Here is a 17,539-nt window from a genome sequence, read left to right as displayed (position 1 = left end):
GTAAAGAAGGAAACTATAAGTAAATTATGTGAACACAGAATAGTATACATGTCAGACCTTTGTGAAGGGAAAGAGTTTAAAACCAAGCAAGACTTAGAAAGAGTTACAAAATGTAAAATAAATAATTTTGACTACATCAAATTAAAAAGTTTTTGTACAAACAAAACCAATGTAACTAAAATCAGAAGGGAGGCAACAAATTGGGAAATAATCTTCATAAAAACCTCTGACAAATCTAATTACTCAAATTTACAAAGAGCTAAATCAATTGTACAAAAAAATCAAGCCATTCTCCAATTGATAAATGGGCAAGGAACATGAACAGGCAGTTCTCAGCCAAAGAAATCAAAACTATTAATAAGCACATGAAAAAGTGCTCTAAATCTCTTATAATCAGAGAGATGCAAATCAAAACAACTCTGAGGTATCACCTCACACCTAGCAGATTGGCTAACATGACAGCAAAGGAAAGTAATGAATGCTGAGAGGGGATGTGGCAAAATTGGGACATTAATTCATTGCTGGTGGAGTTGTGAATTGATCCAACCATTCTGGAGGGCATTTTGGAACTATGCCCAAAGGGCGATAAAAGACTGTTTGCCCTTTGATCCAGCCATAGCACTGCTGGGTTTGTACCCCAAAGAGATCATAAGGAAAAAGACTTGTACAAGAATATTCATAGCTGCACTCTTTGTGGTGGCCAAAAATTGAAAAATGAGGGGATGCCCTTCTATTGGGGAATGGCTGAACAAATTGTGGTGTATGTTGGTGATGGAATACTATTGTGCTCAAAGGAATAATAAAGTGGAGGAATTCCATGGAGACTGGAACAACCTCCAGGAAGTGATGCAGAGTGAGAGGAGCAGAACGAGGAGAACATTGTACTCAGAGACTGATACACTGTGGTACAATCGAACCTAATGGACTTCTCCATTGGTGGTGGTGTAATGTCCCTGAACAATCTGCAGGGATCCATGAGAAAAAACACTATCCACAAGCAGAGGATAAACTGTGGGAGTAAAAACACCGACGAAAAGCAACTGTTTGACTACAGGGGTGGAGGGGATATGACTGAGGACAGACTCTAAATGAACACTCTAATGCAAATACCAACAACATGGAAATGGGTTCAAATCAAGAACACATGTGATACCCAGTGGAATTGCATGTTGGCTATGGAAGAGGTGGTGGGAGGTGGGGGGAGATAAAGAAAATGATCTTTGTTTCCAATGAATAATGTTTGGAAATGACCAAATAAAATAAAGTTCAAAAAAAAAAGAAAGAAAAAAAGAACATAAATAGGATTGGGATTGAAGTCCAGCAGCAAAGAAAAAACTTACTGCATCAAGAAGGTGAAATTGGGATTCCCTTGGTGAAGACTGTACATATGTATACATTTGTACATGTTATTTTCCTATCATTCAGTAAGACTGAGAAGCTGAATTACCCATAAATATTTATTAAGCAGTTCATTTCAGTTCATCCATAGATGCCGAGTGCTAGCTGTTTACAAAGCACCAGGTCAAATACTGGGCCAAAGAGTTACTATGAGGATAATGTCTCTTGTTGCAGATGAATTTGAGGTCAAACCAATCCCCGAAAGTCCCTTCCCTTTTATACCAAGGATTCCTCCTTTTATTTCTTTGCAGGTACAAGGCAGTCCAGTTCCCAGACAATATGGAAAAGCTAACAATCCTAAACAATTCCCCACTAACTTCAGAGGTGACGTTCCTTTTCCAGCATGATGTCAAAGCCAACACCTACATCCTAGATCCACCCTTCATGATCCTCAAGCCAAATGAGAAGCAGGTAGGAAAGCCTCAGAAGCAATCCAACCACCTCAAGATGACTTTCCCCCTTACCTTTGGCCTGCCTGTCCCCTCAGGTGCTGTCCGTGTGGGCATACCCAACTGCCGTGGGCTTATTTGATGACAGTATCGTCTGCTGTATCAAGGAGAACCCAGAGCCAGCTGTCTTCAAGATCACTTGCCAGGGAATCCGACCAGAACTGGAACTGGATCACAAGCAGCTGCATTTTGAAAAGCTATTACTCCATAGGTCAGATAGCTACTCCACCCATCTTATTTATCTGGAGTTCCTCAAGCTATGGAGTCACTATCTCAGGAATCCTTGATTTGCCCCATGCCTCTCTCCCCAATATACTAGACATTTCTGACTTCCCCTTCAGAGCCTTGTGATATTTAGTGCAGTCTGATGGGAAGGGCACAAAGCTGTTGATCAAATGGTCCAGGTTCTAGTAACAGCTCTTATGCTAACTAGATAGTTGGCCTTCATAAGGTTATTTAATCGCTCTCCACCTTATGTTCTTCATCTCTATAAAGGGAATAATAAAGAGTTGGCATTTATTTCATTCTTCAAGTTTTACAGAACCCTGTGAGCTAGGCATGGCACGTATTATTATCCTCATACTAGGGATGAAGAAACTAAGGTTCAGGAGAAGGAAAAAGTGTACCTGGCACAGACTAGGGACTTAACAAATGTTTATCAACTCACTGACTGAATTCAGCCTCACTAAAAGTCTACCCTCACCCCGAAAGGCTGGTGCACTCAAAATAAGCATCACTTGAACGTGACAGACTATTTTCTGGTCTCTGCAGGAAAGAATCCAAGATTATTTTCTTGAAGAATGTTACCCCTCTGCCTGTTGCCTGGAGGATCAGCAGCCTAGAACACCTGGGGGATGACTTCAGCGTCTCCAAAACACAAGGGGTAATCTATCCTGGGAGTGAATATTGCTTGCAGATACACTTCCAGCCCACCAAAGCTGTCAACATCAAGAAGGCAATTCGCTTAGAGGTGAGACTTAGCCCCCTCGGTTGGTTGCCCTGGAGTATTAAATAAGATTGGCCCAGGATCCTCAACTCAGTTATTTAAAGTGTGCCCTTTGGTGTTTGAAATATGCTTATTAACCTCTCCATTAAAAAAATATATTTTTGCTTTAAAATAACAAAAAATCCTCCCCTCCCACTTGCCCCCCTCAACCCTTTGTTATACTAAAGATCACTTCTCTAAGAGCAAAGGCTAACCAGACTTGTGTAGGTAATCAATAAATGTATAATAACATGGGCATCCCCAATCCTAATCCTAAATAGTCACTTAAAGTGCCACTGACTTTTTTGGGAGTACCCTGCTTTTTGAAAAATGCTTTGTGCAATTTCCTTTGAGTCTTATCACAACACTGTTAGGTAGTTAGGTAAGTAGTAAAAGTACAGGTATTTTTAGCCCCATTTTATAGATGAAGAAACTATCTGACAGAAGTTAGTTGATTTGGCCATGCAGCTAATCAATTTCCAAACCAATCTTTGAGCCAAGGTCTTTCTGACTTCCAAAACCAGAGCTCTAGACATGATGTTTTTCATGTGGTGAGTTTTGACTGGATGAAGAACAGAGTCTGTGATTCTTCTTTACACAGTGAAGGGTCATCAAACACTTCAGGCAATAGGATTAGAGAACTGAGTTGAATGCTTCAGATACCATGGTTGGAACCATGAAGAGGACATACATAGGAGGCTCACTAGCCTCTATTCTTTTCCTTTTCTCTATCTGGAAAAATCCCAAACCATTAAAGAGACTTCTACGGCAGAGGAACAGACAAAAGTGAGCCATGAGATCGAATGCATGACTTAGTTTGTATGGGCAGAGGCAGAGACACAAAGAAAGAAGAGAGGAGAGACAGAAAAGAGGAAAGCGATAAAGAAAGGAGAAAGAAGAGAGGTGAGGAGGAGGAGAGAGAATAGAGAAAGGAGAGGGATAGAAAATGGGAGGGGGAGAGACAAACAAAAAGGATAAAGAGGAGAAAGAAGTAAGGGAGGAGAAAGAGAGGAAAAGAAAGAGAAAGAAGAAAGAGAAGAAAGAGAGGAGAAGAAAGAAAGAAAGAAAGAAAGAAAGAAAGAAAGAAAGAAAGAAAGAAAGAAAGAAAGAAAGAAAGAAAGAAAGAAAGAAAGAAAGAAAGAAAGAAAGAAAGAAAGAAAGAAAGAAAGAAAGAAAGAAAGAAAGAAAGAAAGAAAGAAAGAAAGAAAGAAAGAAAGAAAGAAAGAATTTGAAGGGAGGGAGGGAAGAGAAAGGAAGGGAAGGAAGAAGAAGGAAGGGAGGGAAGAAGAAGAGAGAGACAGACAGACAGAGAGGAGAGACAGAGACAGAAAGAGACAGAGACAGAGAGAGAGATCAGAATATTTGTAGACTTTCTTGGAAATGATGCAGTAATGAAGTTTAGGAGTGACATGGAAACATGGGTTTAACTTCTGGGGAGTTACTCACTTTTTCAGTAAGTAGAGCACCTCTATTCCTTTTTGGTGTGGAAGTAAAAAACATAAAACCAGTTCATGCCACATTCTGTGCATCTCAAAAGAAAGCTAACAAGGTCATCCCTCTTCCACCACCCCATTTCCCCCCGACCTTAGCTTTATCATCTGTAAGATGAAGAGGTTGGATGAGAAGAGCTCTGCTGCCCAGGCCAAAGCAATTCTAAATGCTAGAGTACTGTAACCCAGCCCAATTTAGAGGCAGTATGATATAGGGTCTTGGATGCCTAACCTGGAGTGAGGGATTGAAAGTTATCTCTGATACTTAGTTAGTAGTTGTTATCACCTTGGGCAAGGCACTTGATCTAAGTCTCAATTTCTTCATTTGTAAAATAAAGGTAATCCAATTTGGGTCTCCTTGAGATAGCTGATTACTTCTCTTCTGAGAGTCCTAAGGGCAACCCAATTAGAAGCTCTAATTTCTAGGACTATTGCTCACAAACCCCCACCAGTGTGCTTCTATTAATATCACACTTCAATTCACTTTTAGAAAAAGAAATTTACTAAGAAGGTATGTTAAGAACAGTTGGTATAAACATCCCACCCCAAAATGCCTGGATATACCCTCTGACAAGTACACACAAGGTCAGGGGGGAAATGGGCTTAAAATTAGAGTATGATGATATTGAGACATACATAGGAAAAACACATGTAGGGTAAACTCACGACTCATCTTTTCTGGAAGCTCTTTCTCCAGTCCAGAGTTGGCATCCTTCTCTGGTACAAGATGTCACACTCATTAAAGCTACTTTCTCCCTTGGATGGCTGTCCTCCCTTATCTGTGTTTGTCCTCTCCATGTCTCTCTCTGCTCCCAGGTACAGCCTCTTTTTTCTCAAGTGAATATTTTTTTGCTCTCACTGTGTCTCTCATTTCTCCTCTGGATGCTTGTCTTCTACTGGTGCCTCTCAAATCATTGTGTTGGAGGGAAGAAAAAAGAGAAAGAAGAGATTTCACACACACACACACACACACACACACACACACACACACACACATATACACACACATGCACATGCACCAAGAGAAAATCCCTCTGAACCTAGAATTCAACACTAGTAGTGTGGTCTAGCAACCAACTATTTACTAATGTTGGCTTTCACAATATTTGGGATGTTTAACCCAGAAAAAAAGATGAATTTGACCACTATGTCCAAATATGAAAAACATATAGAAGAGGGATTATACTTTTTCTTGGGTAACTTAAGAAGGGGAATTAGAACCAATGGGTGGAAGCAGCCAGGAGACAGATGTTGGCTCATATACAGAAGGACTTTCCAACAATGAAACAGATTGCTTTCAAAAGCTGTAACTAGAAATAATCAGGCAGATACTTGAGGACCTCTGTTATGGGGGAAGTTATCAAGGAGAGAAAAAGATCAGAATTAAGTTATTTCTTGAGTTCCCTTCCAACTCAATGATGTAATTTTTCCAAAAATACAAATCACTCGATTTTTCTATTTGTACCTCCATTTAGTATTTAATCAAGGGAAATATTGAAATCACTACCTTCAGTGTGACTTTCTCTATTGATTTTATTTATTCCTATGATTTCTTTGAATCCTTCACATGAAGAACTGGAAACTGACTCTTTTCCTTTTCTGCTTCAGCCTTGGGCAAACATATCCAGTCTTGAACAGGTAGTCCTCAGATAAGGGAAGTAGCTAGAGGGAAGTAAAGGAATTTTGCTCAAGATCCCTGGTGTTCTTATTTTTCCCTAAAGAGAGATCTGAATGAAAATTAGATTGAATTTGGCATCCAGTATCAAATTAGGAATCAAGAGATGGCTAATCAATGGCCATACTAGGGAAGGGTAGTTAGCCATGAATTAGCATCATGCTGTCCTTCAGCAAAAGAATTTTTCTTTTTGTCAGATTTTAGATGCAGACTATCTCATTGGAGTTGTTCAGATTGAAAATATCCAGATCTTTGCCGAATCATATGACATTGCGTTGGACATCACTTTTCCCAAAGGTCTGTTTGCTCCTTCAAGCAAAGGGTGTTTAATAACAAATCCGTGACATATTTTGATTTTTCATATATCTCAGTAGCATTGGCTTTGGGGGGAGACTGTCTAATAAGGGTAGAGGGGAAGTCAGTCCTCAGAGTAGAAGCTAAGGACTCTGTCTGCTGCCAGATTATATAGAAGTCATGATGGCCATTAAACACCATCACTCACTTCCAGAAACAGCCTCACTCATCAGTAATCAGAGCCCTCAGCTTACACTCTGGACCTCCACTGACCATTATGAACACAACCATTCTCTGGGCATAAAACAGTATTTCTAAAATAGCAATGCAAAAAAAAAAGTCCATCCATTAGAAGATGTCACCCAGAGTGTCACCAGACCCTGAACGCCAGGGGTCTTTCTCTAGCTTGAGGGTCACAATGTCATGGTCATGGAAACCAAAGCTTCAAAGTGCTCCTCAGAACAATTATTTGATAGCAACTGCTTCTTGGCCTTTTCAAGCCCTCTCCTCTTTACATGAGATCCTTTATCAGTCTTTCATTCTCCACCAGTGCCCCCCCTTCCTTCTTAGCAGCTCTGCCTTCCTGGGCAAATCAAAGGAAATGCTGTTCTTCTTTTCCCCTTGAGTCATGCTTTATGTTATTAATATTGATGGACACAGAAATCAAAGTCATGTGATTTTTCAAAGTACAGAAATTTGGGTCTTCTTGAAAGTGCAGAGGAAATTAAAAGTTGAGACCTATCATGTAGATTCAGAAAAGAACTAGAAAAAGATCAAGATTGTGCTCCCAAAGCATGTACAAACTCATCTTCTGGGATGGTGCCTCTGAAGGTAGACCTTGGAATTTTATTTTGATTCACAGTCATAATTTGTCAATTTCATACTTTAACCAGGGTATTCTCTCTGTCTCTGTCTCTCTGTGTGTCTCTCTGTCTGTCTGTCTGTCTGTCTCCCTCCCCCTCTGTCTCTCCCTCTCCTTCTCCCTCTCCCCTTCTCCCTGACTCTGCAGGAAATGAAGGATTCTTAGATTTTGGTGTTGTTAGAGTGATGGAAGAAGTTAAACAGTTTCTGGCATTGAAGAACAAAGGAAAATATGAAATTACATACAGGTAATATTTAAGTGATTGAGTTGGAGGTTTGCATTTGTTTTAGTTTTTTCTGATGTGTTGCCTCCGGTGGATCTCAAGATACAAATATAGCATTACAGGTACTAGGTTACAGTCCTTGGAATACTAAAATAATATGGAAAATACAAGAGTTTTTCTCTATGACCTCAAATCATTTTATATATATAGGTCCCATAGGGCAAATAATGGATCCCCTTAAAGGGGTTGAATTATTCGAATTTGCACAGCATGTTTCCACAGTTACCTTACTCTATGCTATTAGAACTTCAAATTTGATTATATGCTTTCACTTCAGAGGAATTTATTGTTTAAACAAATCCCAATCTGGCTGTACCTCCGGTTTCTACTGTAGTGAAAGAAATGGGCCCAAGATTTAAATAGAAACCAGTCTTCAATTACAGAGATTTAAATGTCAAAAACTCAACAAGGTTCTGATGTTTTAGAAATTATCACAACAGAATTTGTGCCAGAACTGAATCTTAAATAAGATCATAGATCTTATAACAGCCAGCATTTATGATTATCCCATTTTATCAACAAGGAAATTGAGGCAGACAAAGGCTAAGAAACTTGCCTAGGGATGCTTTTGCTTACTCCAGGCCCAACACTCTATCTGTGTCACCATATGCTTCTTTGATCTGAAAAGGATCTCAAAGGCCACTTCATCCAGTGCCTTCACTAACTTATGAGGAAACTTGGCCAGGGAGATTGGGACTTGCCCAAGGTCAGATGGTAGTGAGCATCAGAGGATAGGATTTGAATATAGGCCATTCTCTGTCTTTTTGTACCATATCACACCACCACTCTTAATTTGCTCATTTCTGAATGTTATTTTTCTTTACTTTGGGGTACCTTAATAATGAATTGTGCAACTGAATTGACCAACTTCCAGGAAGTTTCCTTGTTTTTAAACTTTTTCTGGTGCCATTTTTTTACACCACAATTATTTTCAGATATACTTGTTTACCCTTCCTGACAGTTTACATAAAACCAACCATGAGATTGTGAATAAAAATTCATCTATCTTTGAATGTCCAGATGCTTTCTTCCTCTGTCCTTTAGCTTTATTCTGGAACCCCTGCCAGCTAACCTACCCAAGGTGAACTCCATCATCTCCACCCAACCCAAGAGAGGAACGCTGACCACAACAGAGCGGCCCACCAATATCCAAGTGACGTTCCGGTCAAAAAGAGAAATCAGAATTGACAGCAAACCCATCCTCCGCTGTCAGGTGAGGTAGCTGGAAGTCACTCCTGCCCTTTGGACTGGTGTTGGGAGGTCTTTCTTGGGAAGTCTTCCCAGAAGAAGATCCCTCCAGAAAATTGCCATCTGGGTACAGAGTCCCTTGGGTGACACTTTATCATGGAATCTTAGAGTCAGAAGGAGGCTCCAAAATCCACCTATATGGGAATAAATTCCTCTAAAATGTACATTGTCATTTATCATCCAGGGTGCACCAACACCTACCCCCAGTGTGCCCTTTGTGATCTATTAACCAGTCTAGAAGGATGTATTAAGCACCTCCAGTATGCCAGGCATTTTGCTAGAAATTGGCAATTCAGAGATAAAAATGAAACAGTCTTTCCTTCAAGCAGGGAATATCGTGGGTATTTGTAAGTCCAAACAAAAATCAAAAGGTCAGTTTCCAGGGGAAGCATTATCAACCGGGACCAGGATGCAAAGCTTCATATAGCAGGTAGCATTTGAACTGAGCTTTGAAAGAAACTAGGAATTCCAGGGGAAAGAGGTGAGAGAAAGGGGGCACTTTGTAGGCATGGGCAACAGTCGGGAAAAGCCCACAATAAAGGAGAAGGAAAACCATGAGAAAGGATAGCAAGAAGCCAGTTTAGATGGAACAAGGAACATTCTGTAAAGGTAGGTTAGAACCGAGCTGTAGAGGAATGTGTATTTCATCCCAAGAGGAACAGGAAACCCCTGGAACTCATTGCAGAAAGCAGTGACCCAGATAGAACTGTCCTTTAGGAATATTGGCAACTGTGTGGAGGAAAGGCTGGAGAGATGAGAGACTGGAGGATGAGTGACCAAACAGAAGGCTATTGCAATAGTCCAGGAGAAATGATGAGGACCTGAACTGAGGTTAAGGGCCATGTGGGTGGGTAAAGGAGCTAGATGTGAGAGATATTGCATAGATAAAAACAATAAGACTTGGCAATCGATTAACTATTGGGGCGGGGGGGGGGGGGGGGAGGAATAGAGAATGACTCCAAGATGATGAACCTGGGTAATTGGTAGAATGATAGTACCTACAAGAGTAACAGGGAATTGGGGCGGGAAGGGGGGGTGGCAGCTGGGTGGCTCAGTGGCTGGAGAGCCAACCTGGAGATGAGAAATCCTGCGTTCAAAATATGGCCTCAAATACTTCCTAACTGTGTGACCCAGGGCAAGTCACTTAAATGCCATTGCCTAGCCCTTACCCCTCTTTTGCCTTGAAATCAATACTGATTCTAAGACAGAAGGAAAGGATTTTTTTTTAAGTAATAGAGAATTTTGGAAGAAGTATGTTTGGAGCAAAGAATAATGACTTCTGTTTTAAATATGTTGAGTTTGAGATGTCTGTACGATACTCAATTTGAAATGTCAAAAAAAAAAACAATTGGTGATGTTTAGGAGAGAGGCTTGGGATGTCTAGCTAATTCCTAAGTATAGATTTGATAATTAAACACATGATTGTTGATGAGATCCCTGAGAGAGTGTTTAGAACTTGAGCAGAATGAGGACAGATTCTTAGAATCTGGATTTCCAGCAAAGGAAAGTAAAAAGGTCAAAGATATAGGGGAAGGAGAGAGAGGGGGAGGAGAGAGAGCGAGAGAGAGAGAGAGAGAGAGAGAGAGAGAGAGAGAGAGAGAGAGAGAGAGAGAGAGAGAGAGGGGAGAGAGAGAGAGAGAAGAGAGAGAGAGAGAGAGAGAGAGAGAGAGAGAGAGAGAGAGAGAGAGAGAGAGAGAGAGAGAGAGAGAGAGAGAGAGAGAGAGAGAGAGAGAGAGAGAGAGAGAGAGAGGAGAGAAAAGAGAAGGACCATAAAAGTCCAAGTGGGACAGGGCAGCCAAGAAGAAAGGGCAACCAACAACAGTATCAGAGGTTTCAAAGAGAAAGAAGTTTAGCAACAGAAGATCATTGCTAACTTTGGAAGGAGAAGTTAGAGAATATAGAGATCTGGGCTTCAAGGAGTAAAGAAAAGAGGAAGACCATTAATGCACCATTTGGTCAAGCTGTGAACTGGTCCAACCTTTCTGGAAAGCAACTTGGAACTATCCCCAAATAGCTACTAAACTGTGTCTATCCTTTGACTCAGCGATAACATGACTGAAAGAGATCAAAGAAAGAAAAGAGCACATATGTGCAAAAATATGGATACTTGCTCTTTTTGTCATTTCAAAGGCCAAAAGTTAAGGAGGGGTTCATCCCTTGGTGAATAGCTAAGCAATTTAAGGTATCTGTTGGTAATGGAATGTTATATTATATATAATATATAAACATATTATATATTATATAATGTTTATATATGATATAATATATAAACATATTATATATTATATATAACATTAAAAATGATTAAATTGGCAATTTCAGAGGAAACTGGAAAGATTTCTATCATATGATGGAGTGAATCAAACAGAACCAGGAAAAGAATTTCAGGTTTTCAAAACACTTTACATCTATTATCTCATTTATATCCTCACAATAACCTTGGGAAGTAAGTACTATTATGATGATGATGAGGAGGAAACTGAGGCATTTGGCAATTGAGTGACCTGCTCAAGGTCCCACAGCTAGTAAGTATCTGAGGCTGGATTAGCTCTGAGGTCTTCCTGACTGCAAGCCCAGCACCCTGTGCGCTATGATGCCACCTAGCTGCCTCTCTGATGAAAACATGATAAAGAAAAATAATTTTGAAATACCTTAAAATTTGATGGGTGCAATAATAAATCAAGTGTCCAGAGAATTAAAGATGAAATACACCACCCTTCTCCTGCTGGTGAAGTGTTGAGCTGAAAAAGGAAAATGAGACATTCATGTCCCTTACACCGGACAAGCTTAGAAGAGGTTTGGTTTTATTTGACTCTTCATAGTTGATATAGGGTTATTTGGGGGGAGAGGAATAGAAGAAACGGACGATGTGAGCTTATAAAAAGAAAATATTTATAAGAGACAGTTGAGAGAAAAGTAAAAATAATGCATACTAACAACTTTTCTAGAAGCCGGCTCCTAGGAATTTTTTAGAGTCCTAAAGAGATTAGTAAACTTGCCTAAAGTCACAGAGCCAATAAGAGGCAGAATTAAGACTTAAACTGAACCAGGTCTGTTATACCCTATTTCCATTCAATAGGGAGTCTCAAGATTTAGACATGGGCTAACATCTTCCTCACCACTCCTAATTTTCCTTCTCTTTTTAGATTATTGAACCCAATAGCCTAGAAGGAGGTGAGGTCATTGCCAGCATTCCCATCAAATTTTCAGTGAATGCAGTATTCTCCAAATATGCCATCAGCCCTGCTTCAGTCATCAACTTTGGAGCCCTGGTTTGTGGCAGCCGTAAAACTTCCAGCTTCAACATTGAAAACCAAGGTGTCCTGGACTTTAAATTCAGCATCAGTAGACTGAACAGGGATGCTCCTTTGCTTCATGGCAGGAAAATGTAAGAAAGACACATTTGCTTGCTATCTTCCCTTCCCCAGAAGCTTGACTTTTTCCCAATTTGCACCATCAAAACAGCATATGAAAAATTCTAGGTTAACCAATGCATATGGTTTGGGGCTCTTCTAAAATTATCCATCCTGTTCTGTTTCTTTGTTTCTTCTTGAAGAATGGGAGTGATCAGGTAACCTCCTAGCTTTATATGGTAATGGTAGGGCAAACCAAAGTTAAGTACTAAGTAAGTGCCCCAGTTGCTTCTTTTAAAAGGGGGGGCTAAGAAATGCAGAATTGAGAAGGCAATGGCCCCCCAACTATTTCTGAGCATGGTTTTCTGTTGAGATCTTCCAGGTACTAGGACTCTATCCCCCCAAAAGCTAGGTTAGCAGAGCTGCTAATTTAGCTTCTTGTGCCAACAGCAAGGCTTTTTTCCCCACTGCAATAATAACTCTAACAAATAGCCTTTAAGTATAAACTTCCCACAACTAAAATAATCTAAAAGACATTACACCTATGACAGAAGAAAAGAAAACATCATTTCATTTTTTAAAAAATAAAATAAAATATACCATTAAAAAAAAAAAAGAACTGGACCTGTGATTTTGCTTGTCTCTCAGTAAGGAAATGCCCTCTATCAATACAGGTCAGCATCAATCTTGGCCTTAGACTCCCTAGAGGACTGAGACGATAAGGGATTTGCCAAGAGTCACACAGTTAAATGTGTCAGAGGTAGCTCTATTCTAGCTCCCAGGCCAGTTCCTATCTACCAAGCCATGCTAATATGCCATTAGTTATTCTGAGGGAAGTTTCCATTTCAAAGATATACTTGATTTTGATTTGTCATGCATTGCTGTTGCCCAATTGTTTCAAATAATTTTGAAAGACTCAAGAACTCTGATCAACGCAATGATTGTTTTAGTTGTGTCCAACTCTTCATGACTCCATTTGGGAGTTTCTTGGAAAAGATATTAGAGTGGTTTGCCATCTTCTTCTCTGGTTCATTTGACATATGAAGAAACTGAGACAAATAGAGGGAAGTGAGTTGCCCTGGGTCACACAGCCTACTAAGTGTCTGACGCCAGACTTAAATTCAGGTCTTCCTGACATCAAGTCCAGCACTCTGTCCACTGCACCACCTCATTGCCCCTGTCTTGCATTAGCCTGCACTGTATGCATTAATTAAAGAATTTCAAGCTGAATAGAGTCTTAGAAATCATGTGATCCAACCCCTATTTCTTTTTAGTGGGTTAATCACAACCCAAAAAGCAGGACTTGCCCAAGGTCATACAGGAAGTAGCAGAGTCACATCCTGACTCCTGAAGTTTTTTCCACTCTCCCAATACTGCCTTTTTTCATTAAAATAACATTTGATGAAAATAATTACTGCATAGTTTTACAATATCTGGTCAAAATTGACTAATCAATCATTAAACAATTGAACAAATTAAATTATAATTAATAATAATAATAATTTTAAAATTAAACAGATGTGTTAGCCTTTTTGTTCCTAGTTGAACAAAGCAAACTATTTCTGGTAGGAGCTTCATTAGAAGCTATGAGATAACCCCCGAGTCAATGCAGTCTAATAATGTGTGCTTAGTGCATATGGTAGTTGTGTGTATTATGTGTTTGTTGATTGATGGATGAATATGCACATCCTTCTTTCTTCAGAGGAGGCCACCCCAAGCATGCACGATCCAAAGAAAATGTCAGCTTTTTCAGGTTCTCCACTACCAGAACTGTCAAAGGCAATGAGTCACTACAAAAAGAGCTAAGTAGCATGAACCAAGTGAGTAATTCATTCCCCTCTTCCATGATTCCCTGCCCTGAGAGCCCCACTCCAAATGGTCCTTTCAGCTGATTCCCTTAGTCTCCAAGACAACAACCCCACCAGCCAGAGTAGAGGATACAATGGTTGACATATCAATGGACCACAATACTGGACCACCGGAATTCTTTATTTGGCAAACTTCCCATTCCCTTCCTGTTGCTCAAAGCATTTATCTTCCCTCTTCCATGAATGACTACCATTTGATTCACAGACATTAGGCTCCCCACTTTTCCCCCCATCTCTTAACTCTTCCATAGTTTTTCCTTCTCCAGGCATTGGCTCCCCTTGGGTGAGATAGGTTCAATTCAGACCTCAGGACCTAGCATTGTCTGTGGGACTCAAGCCCTGTGAGTCCAATAGAAACAACTGACAATCAGATCAGCTTGGACCCCTGGGATTTATTTTACAACTTTAAATGGTTCTAGTGGTGCTGATATTCTCTCCATGGATGCAGTTCTTAATCCCTAATCTCTCAGGAGGAAGTCTTTAGAATTAATTACTGGGTTTTCCTAATTAAGCATTTCTCATTAGGCAACTTCTAATTACCTAATTAGAATTAATTAATTATCCCACTCTCTAGTCATAGATCTCCTCTCTGGGCCATGGACAACCTCCCATTCCAAGACCTATGCTTACAGCTTGGTTGCTATATATATGCATTGGCGTGTTGTCTCTCACATTAGATTGTGAGATCCCTGAGGTCAGGAACTGTCTTAGTGCTTAGCACAGGGCTGGCACATAGTAAATGCCATATGTATACTGGCGCCTACTAGAGTTTTTGTGTGATACCAGCACAAGCCTTCTAATGCCCACAAGGTGGCATTAGAGAAAAATTGTCATGGAGGACCATAGATACACTCCTTTCAAGATGGTATTACTCTGGGCAAATGCTCCAAAGAAGTGAAGAGAAGCGATGGAAGGGAAAGGAATAAGCATTTGCACAGTTCCTACAATGTGCCAGATACTATATTCAGGGCTTTTGACAAATATTTCATTTGATCTGCACAAAAGTCCTGCCTGGTAGATATGATTAACCTCCCCATTTTATGAGTGATGAAACTGAGGCAATCCGCAGCTAAGTGACTTGCACACTGCTGGGAAATGGGCAAAGCCACATTTGAACTGAGGTCTTCCTAACTCCAAGCCCAGTGCTCTATTGGCTGTTCCACTGAGAAAACGACCCAACTAGGATGTCTACAGTGAGTTTTCATGTCTCTTACTCTTCCCATAGGCTCGTTTCACCCTCAACATGTTCACCATCTACCCTGGATTTGGATCCATCCCTCCTGGAGGGCAGCAGAGTATCACAGTGGATTGTATTGCTGACCCAGTTGGGCGATGTGAAGAGTATCTGGCCATTGAGATCTCGGACAGAGATCCAAAAGACCAACCAAATGGCATTCAATATACTTTGATAGCTGAAGCCTGTTTTCCAGGTATTCAAAAACAAGATCTTTGTCTTTTATTTGCCCTTTCTGCCTCATGCCCAGTGTCTTTCTCTTACCCTTAAAAAGCATTTCTCATGTGAAACACTTGACTCCTCTCAACAATACGAAGATCCAGGAAAATTCTGAAAGACTTATGACAAAGAACGCTCCCCACCTCCAGAGAAAGAGCTGTTGGAGTCGGATGCAAGTCCAAGCACACTATTTTTCACTTCAGTTCATTTGGGGATTTGGGTTTTTATAGGATCATTATGGAAACATGTTTTGCATGATAATACATGTATAACCAAGATCAAATTGCTTACCATTTCCAAGGTGGGAGCGGTAGGTGGGGGAAGGGAGACAATTGGGAACTTATCATTTCAAAGAACGTACGATGAAAATTGTTGTTACATATAATTGGGAAAATAAAATATCTTTGAATAAAGAAAAAAAATGATTTCTCAGCAAGTAAATGTCCACAAAGTTATCTAGTGTTTCTCTGGAACAAAGCTTATTCTGCATCCATTAGCAGTATGTATCATGTTAAGAAGCAAATTCATCTGTTTTTCACTTCCAGTTTTGCTTTTCTGATTTATAAAACACATTTGGATAATGTAGGCACTGTTAAAGGCACCACCACTAATGGGGGCCTCTGTGGCAAGGGATAGTTTTATCTGGTAAGAGCGGGATGGTTTGGGAGTCAATACCAAAGGACTCTGATCTCCAAGTGTGAAATGCGACCTAACCTGGTTTCCCTACCCTCACTAGGACTTGCTTGCATTTGAATTCAGGCCCAAGTGTTTAGAAGAACACTTGGGTAATTCAGCTGCTTCCCCCTTCTCTTGCCCTCCTCTCTGTCTCCCTAGCTTTCGTGACGGATGACGTGGCCTCCATCTTCGAGGAACATCTGATATGTAAAAACATTAACCAGTACCAGTTTCTGCAAGCTGTGGAAAGTAGAGGAGTGTTCTTTGAGGACGAGAACAAATTTATGTTTCGCAATGTCCTGGTGGGACACCAAGGCAAAGCTCGATTCAAGATCAATAACGTAGGAAAGATTCCGTGTGACGTCAGTTTTTCTGTCAAGCCAACCTCTGTCAAGGTAAGGGGAAGACAGTCTATAAGGCCAATAGTCCACACTGGCCAAGTTATGTTAGAAGAAAGCTTAGAGCTACATGGAATGAGCAAGCCTGGTACTATGCATTCATTCAACAGACATTTATCCACAATATGTCAGACCTTGGAACAGGTACCAGAAATACAAAGATCAGAACGTGAGACAATCCCACCCTCAAATTGTAGCTCCATGGTATGGATAGCAATAAGCAGGAGACAAGGTAGAGGGGGAGGAGAGAAAGGAAAGGTGCAAACAAAATACTCTAGAAAAATCTAATCATCATTAATTGAGGAGTAGGTGTGAGTGCGGAGAAGACATCACAGAATGTGGGCCTTGAAGCAAAAGAAGGCTTTAAGTAGGTAGGGATGATTACCCTTGCTGGGACCTGTTTGTTGAGTGGGATTGTCCACCCTCCTGTGGGTTATATTAAAGGCATTTGTTAGTTGTGTCACTGAGGTGATGAATCCTATTCCTTTTCCTGATGAATGGCTGGAAATGTTATCTGTTGCTTCTTGGCACCTGTGTAAAAAGAAAAATAGGACAAGGATTCCTTAAAAGAGGTGACAGGAAGAGATTTCTTTGAGTATAAATGGAGATCACTTAGAAGGTGCTGAGGATAAAAAAATGATAAATGAAGGCACATTCCCTGCCCTTAAGGAGCTATCTCTGAAAAGGAAGACATTATGATAGACACAAATGTAACCTTGGTGAATTTCATGCTACAAGAAGCCCAAGGAACACCCAGGAAGAATTTTCTCAGAGTTCTTGGGTCACAAAACAAGAAAGTTGGCCGAGTGGGATGGAGCAGGAAGACTATGATATTTCCCAGGATACAAAACATACTCCCCACCTTCACTGTTCACAGTGTTACAGAAAAAAAGATAGATATAGATATAGATATAGATGATATAGATATAGATGTAGATATAGATATAGATATAGATATAGATATAGATATAGATATAGATATAGATATAGATGTAGATGTAGATGTAGATGTAGATGTAGATGTAGATGTAGATGTAGATAAAGAAAATTCAATAGAGAGCTTTGGATGAATGATCATTAGTTCTAAAAATGTATGCATGATCCCCAA

At 40.2% G+C, this 17,539-nt stretch overlaps 1 protein-coding gene across 4 annotated transcripts in view; it reads left to right on the top strand.

Annotated features, from left to right (window-relative positions):
- Positions 1 to 17,539, top strand: part of HYDIN (HYDIN axonemal central pair apparatus protein) — a 451,163-nt gene that overhangs the window by 358,326 nt on the left and 75,298 nt on the right. For all 4 annotated transcript variants that reach the window (XM_056824703.1, XM_056824709.1, XM_056824699.1 and 1 more), the window contains exons 51-60: positions 1,650 to 1,809; positions 1,886 to 2,058; positions 2,619 to 2,817; positions 6,195 to 6,294; positions 7,301 to 7,400; positions 8,481 to 8,649; positions 11,831 to 12,072; positions 13,740 to 13,857; positions 15,131 to 15,335; positions 16,193 to 16,428. In XM_056824703.1, coding sequence (XP_056680681.1) covers positions 1,650 to 1,809; positions 1,886 to 2,058; positions 2,619 to 2,817; positions 6,195 to 6,294; positions 7,301 to 7,400; positions 8,481 to 8,649; positions 11,831 to 12,072; positions 13,740 to 13,857; positions 15,131 to 15,335; positions 16,193 to 16,428 — 1,702 coding nt within the window. The remainder of the gene's footprint in view (positions 1 to 1,649; positions 1,810 to 1,885; positions 2,059 to 2,618; positions 2,818 to 6,194; positions 6,295 to 7,300; positions 7,401 to 8,480; positions 8,650 to 11,830; positions 12,073 to 13,739; positions 13,858 to 15,130; positions 15,336 to 16,192; positions 16,429 to 17,539) is intronic.

The sequence above is a fragment of the Monodelphis domestica genome, chromosome 1, assembly GCF_027887165.1.
Source record: "Monodelphis domestica isolate mMonDom1 chromosome 1, mMonDom1.pri, whole genome shotgun sequence".
In the NCBI taxonomy this organism is placed as follows: Eukaryota; Metazoa; Chordata; class Mammalia; order Didelphimorphia; family Didelphidae; genus Monodelphis; species Monodelphis domestica.
Note: the sequence above shows the minus strand (reverse complement) of the source record. Positions and strands in the feature narration are given on the sequence as shown.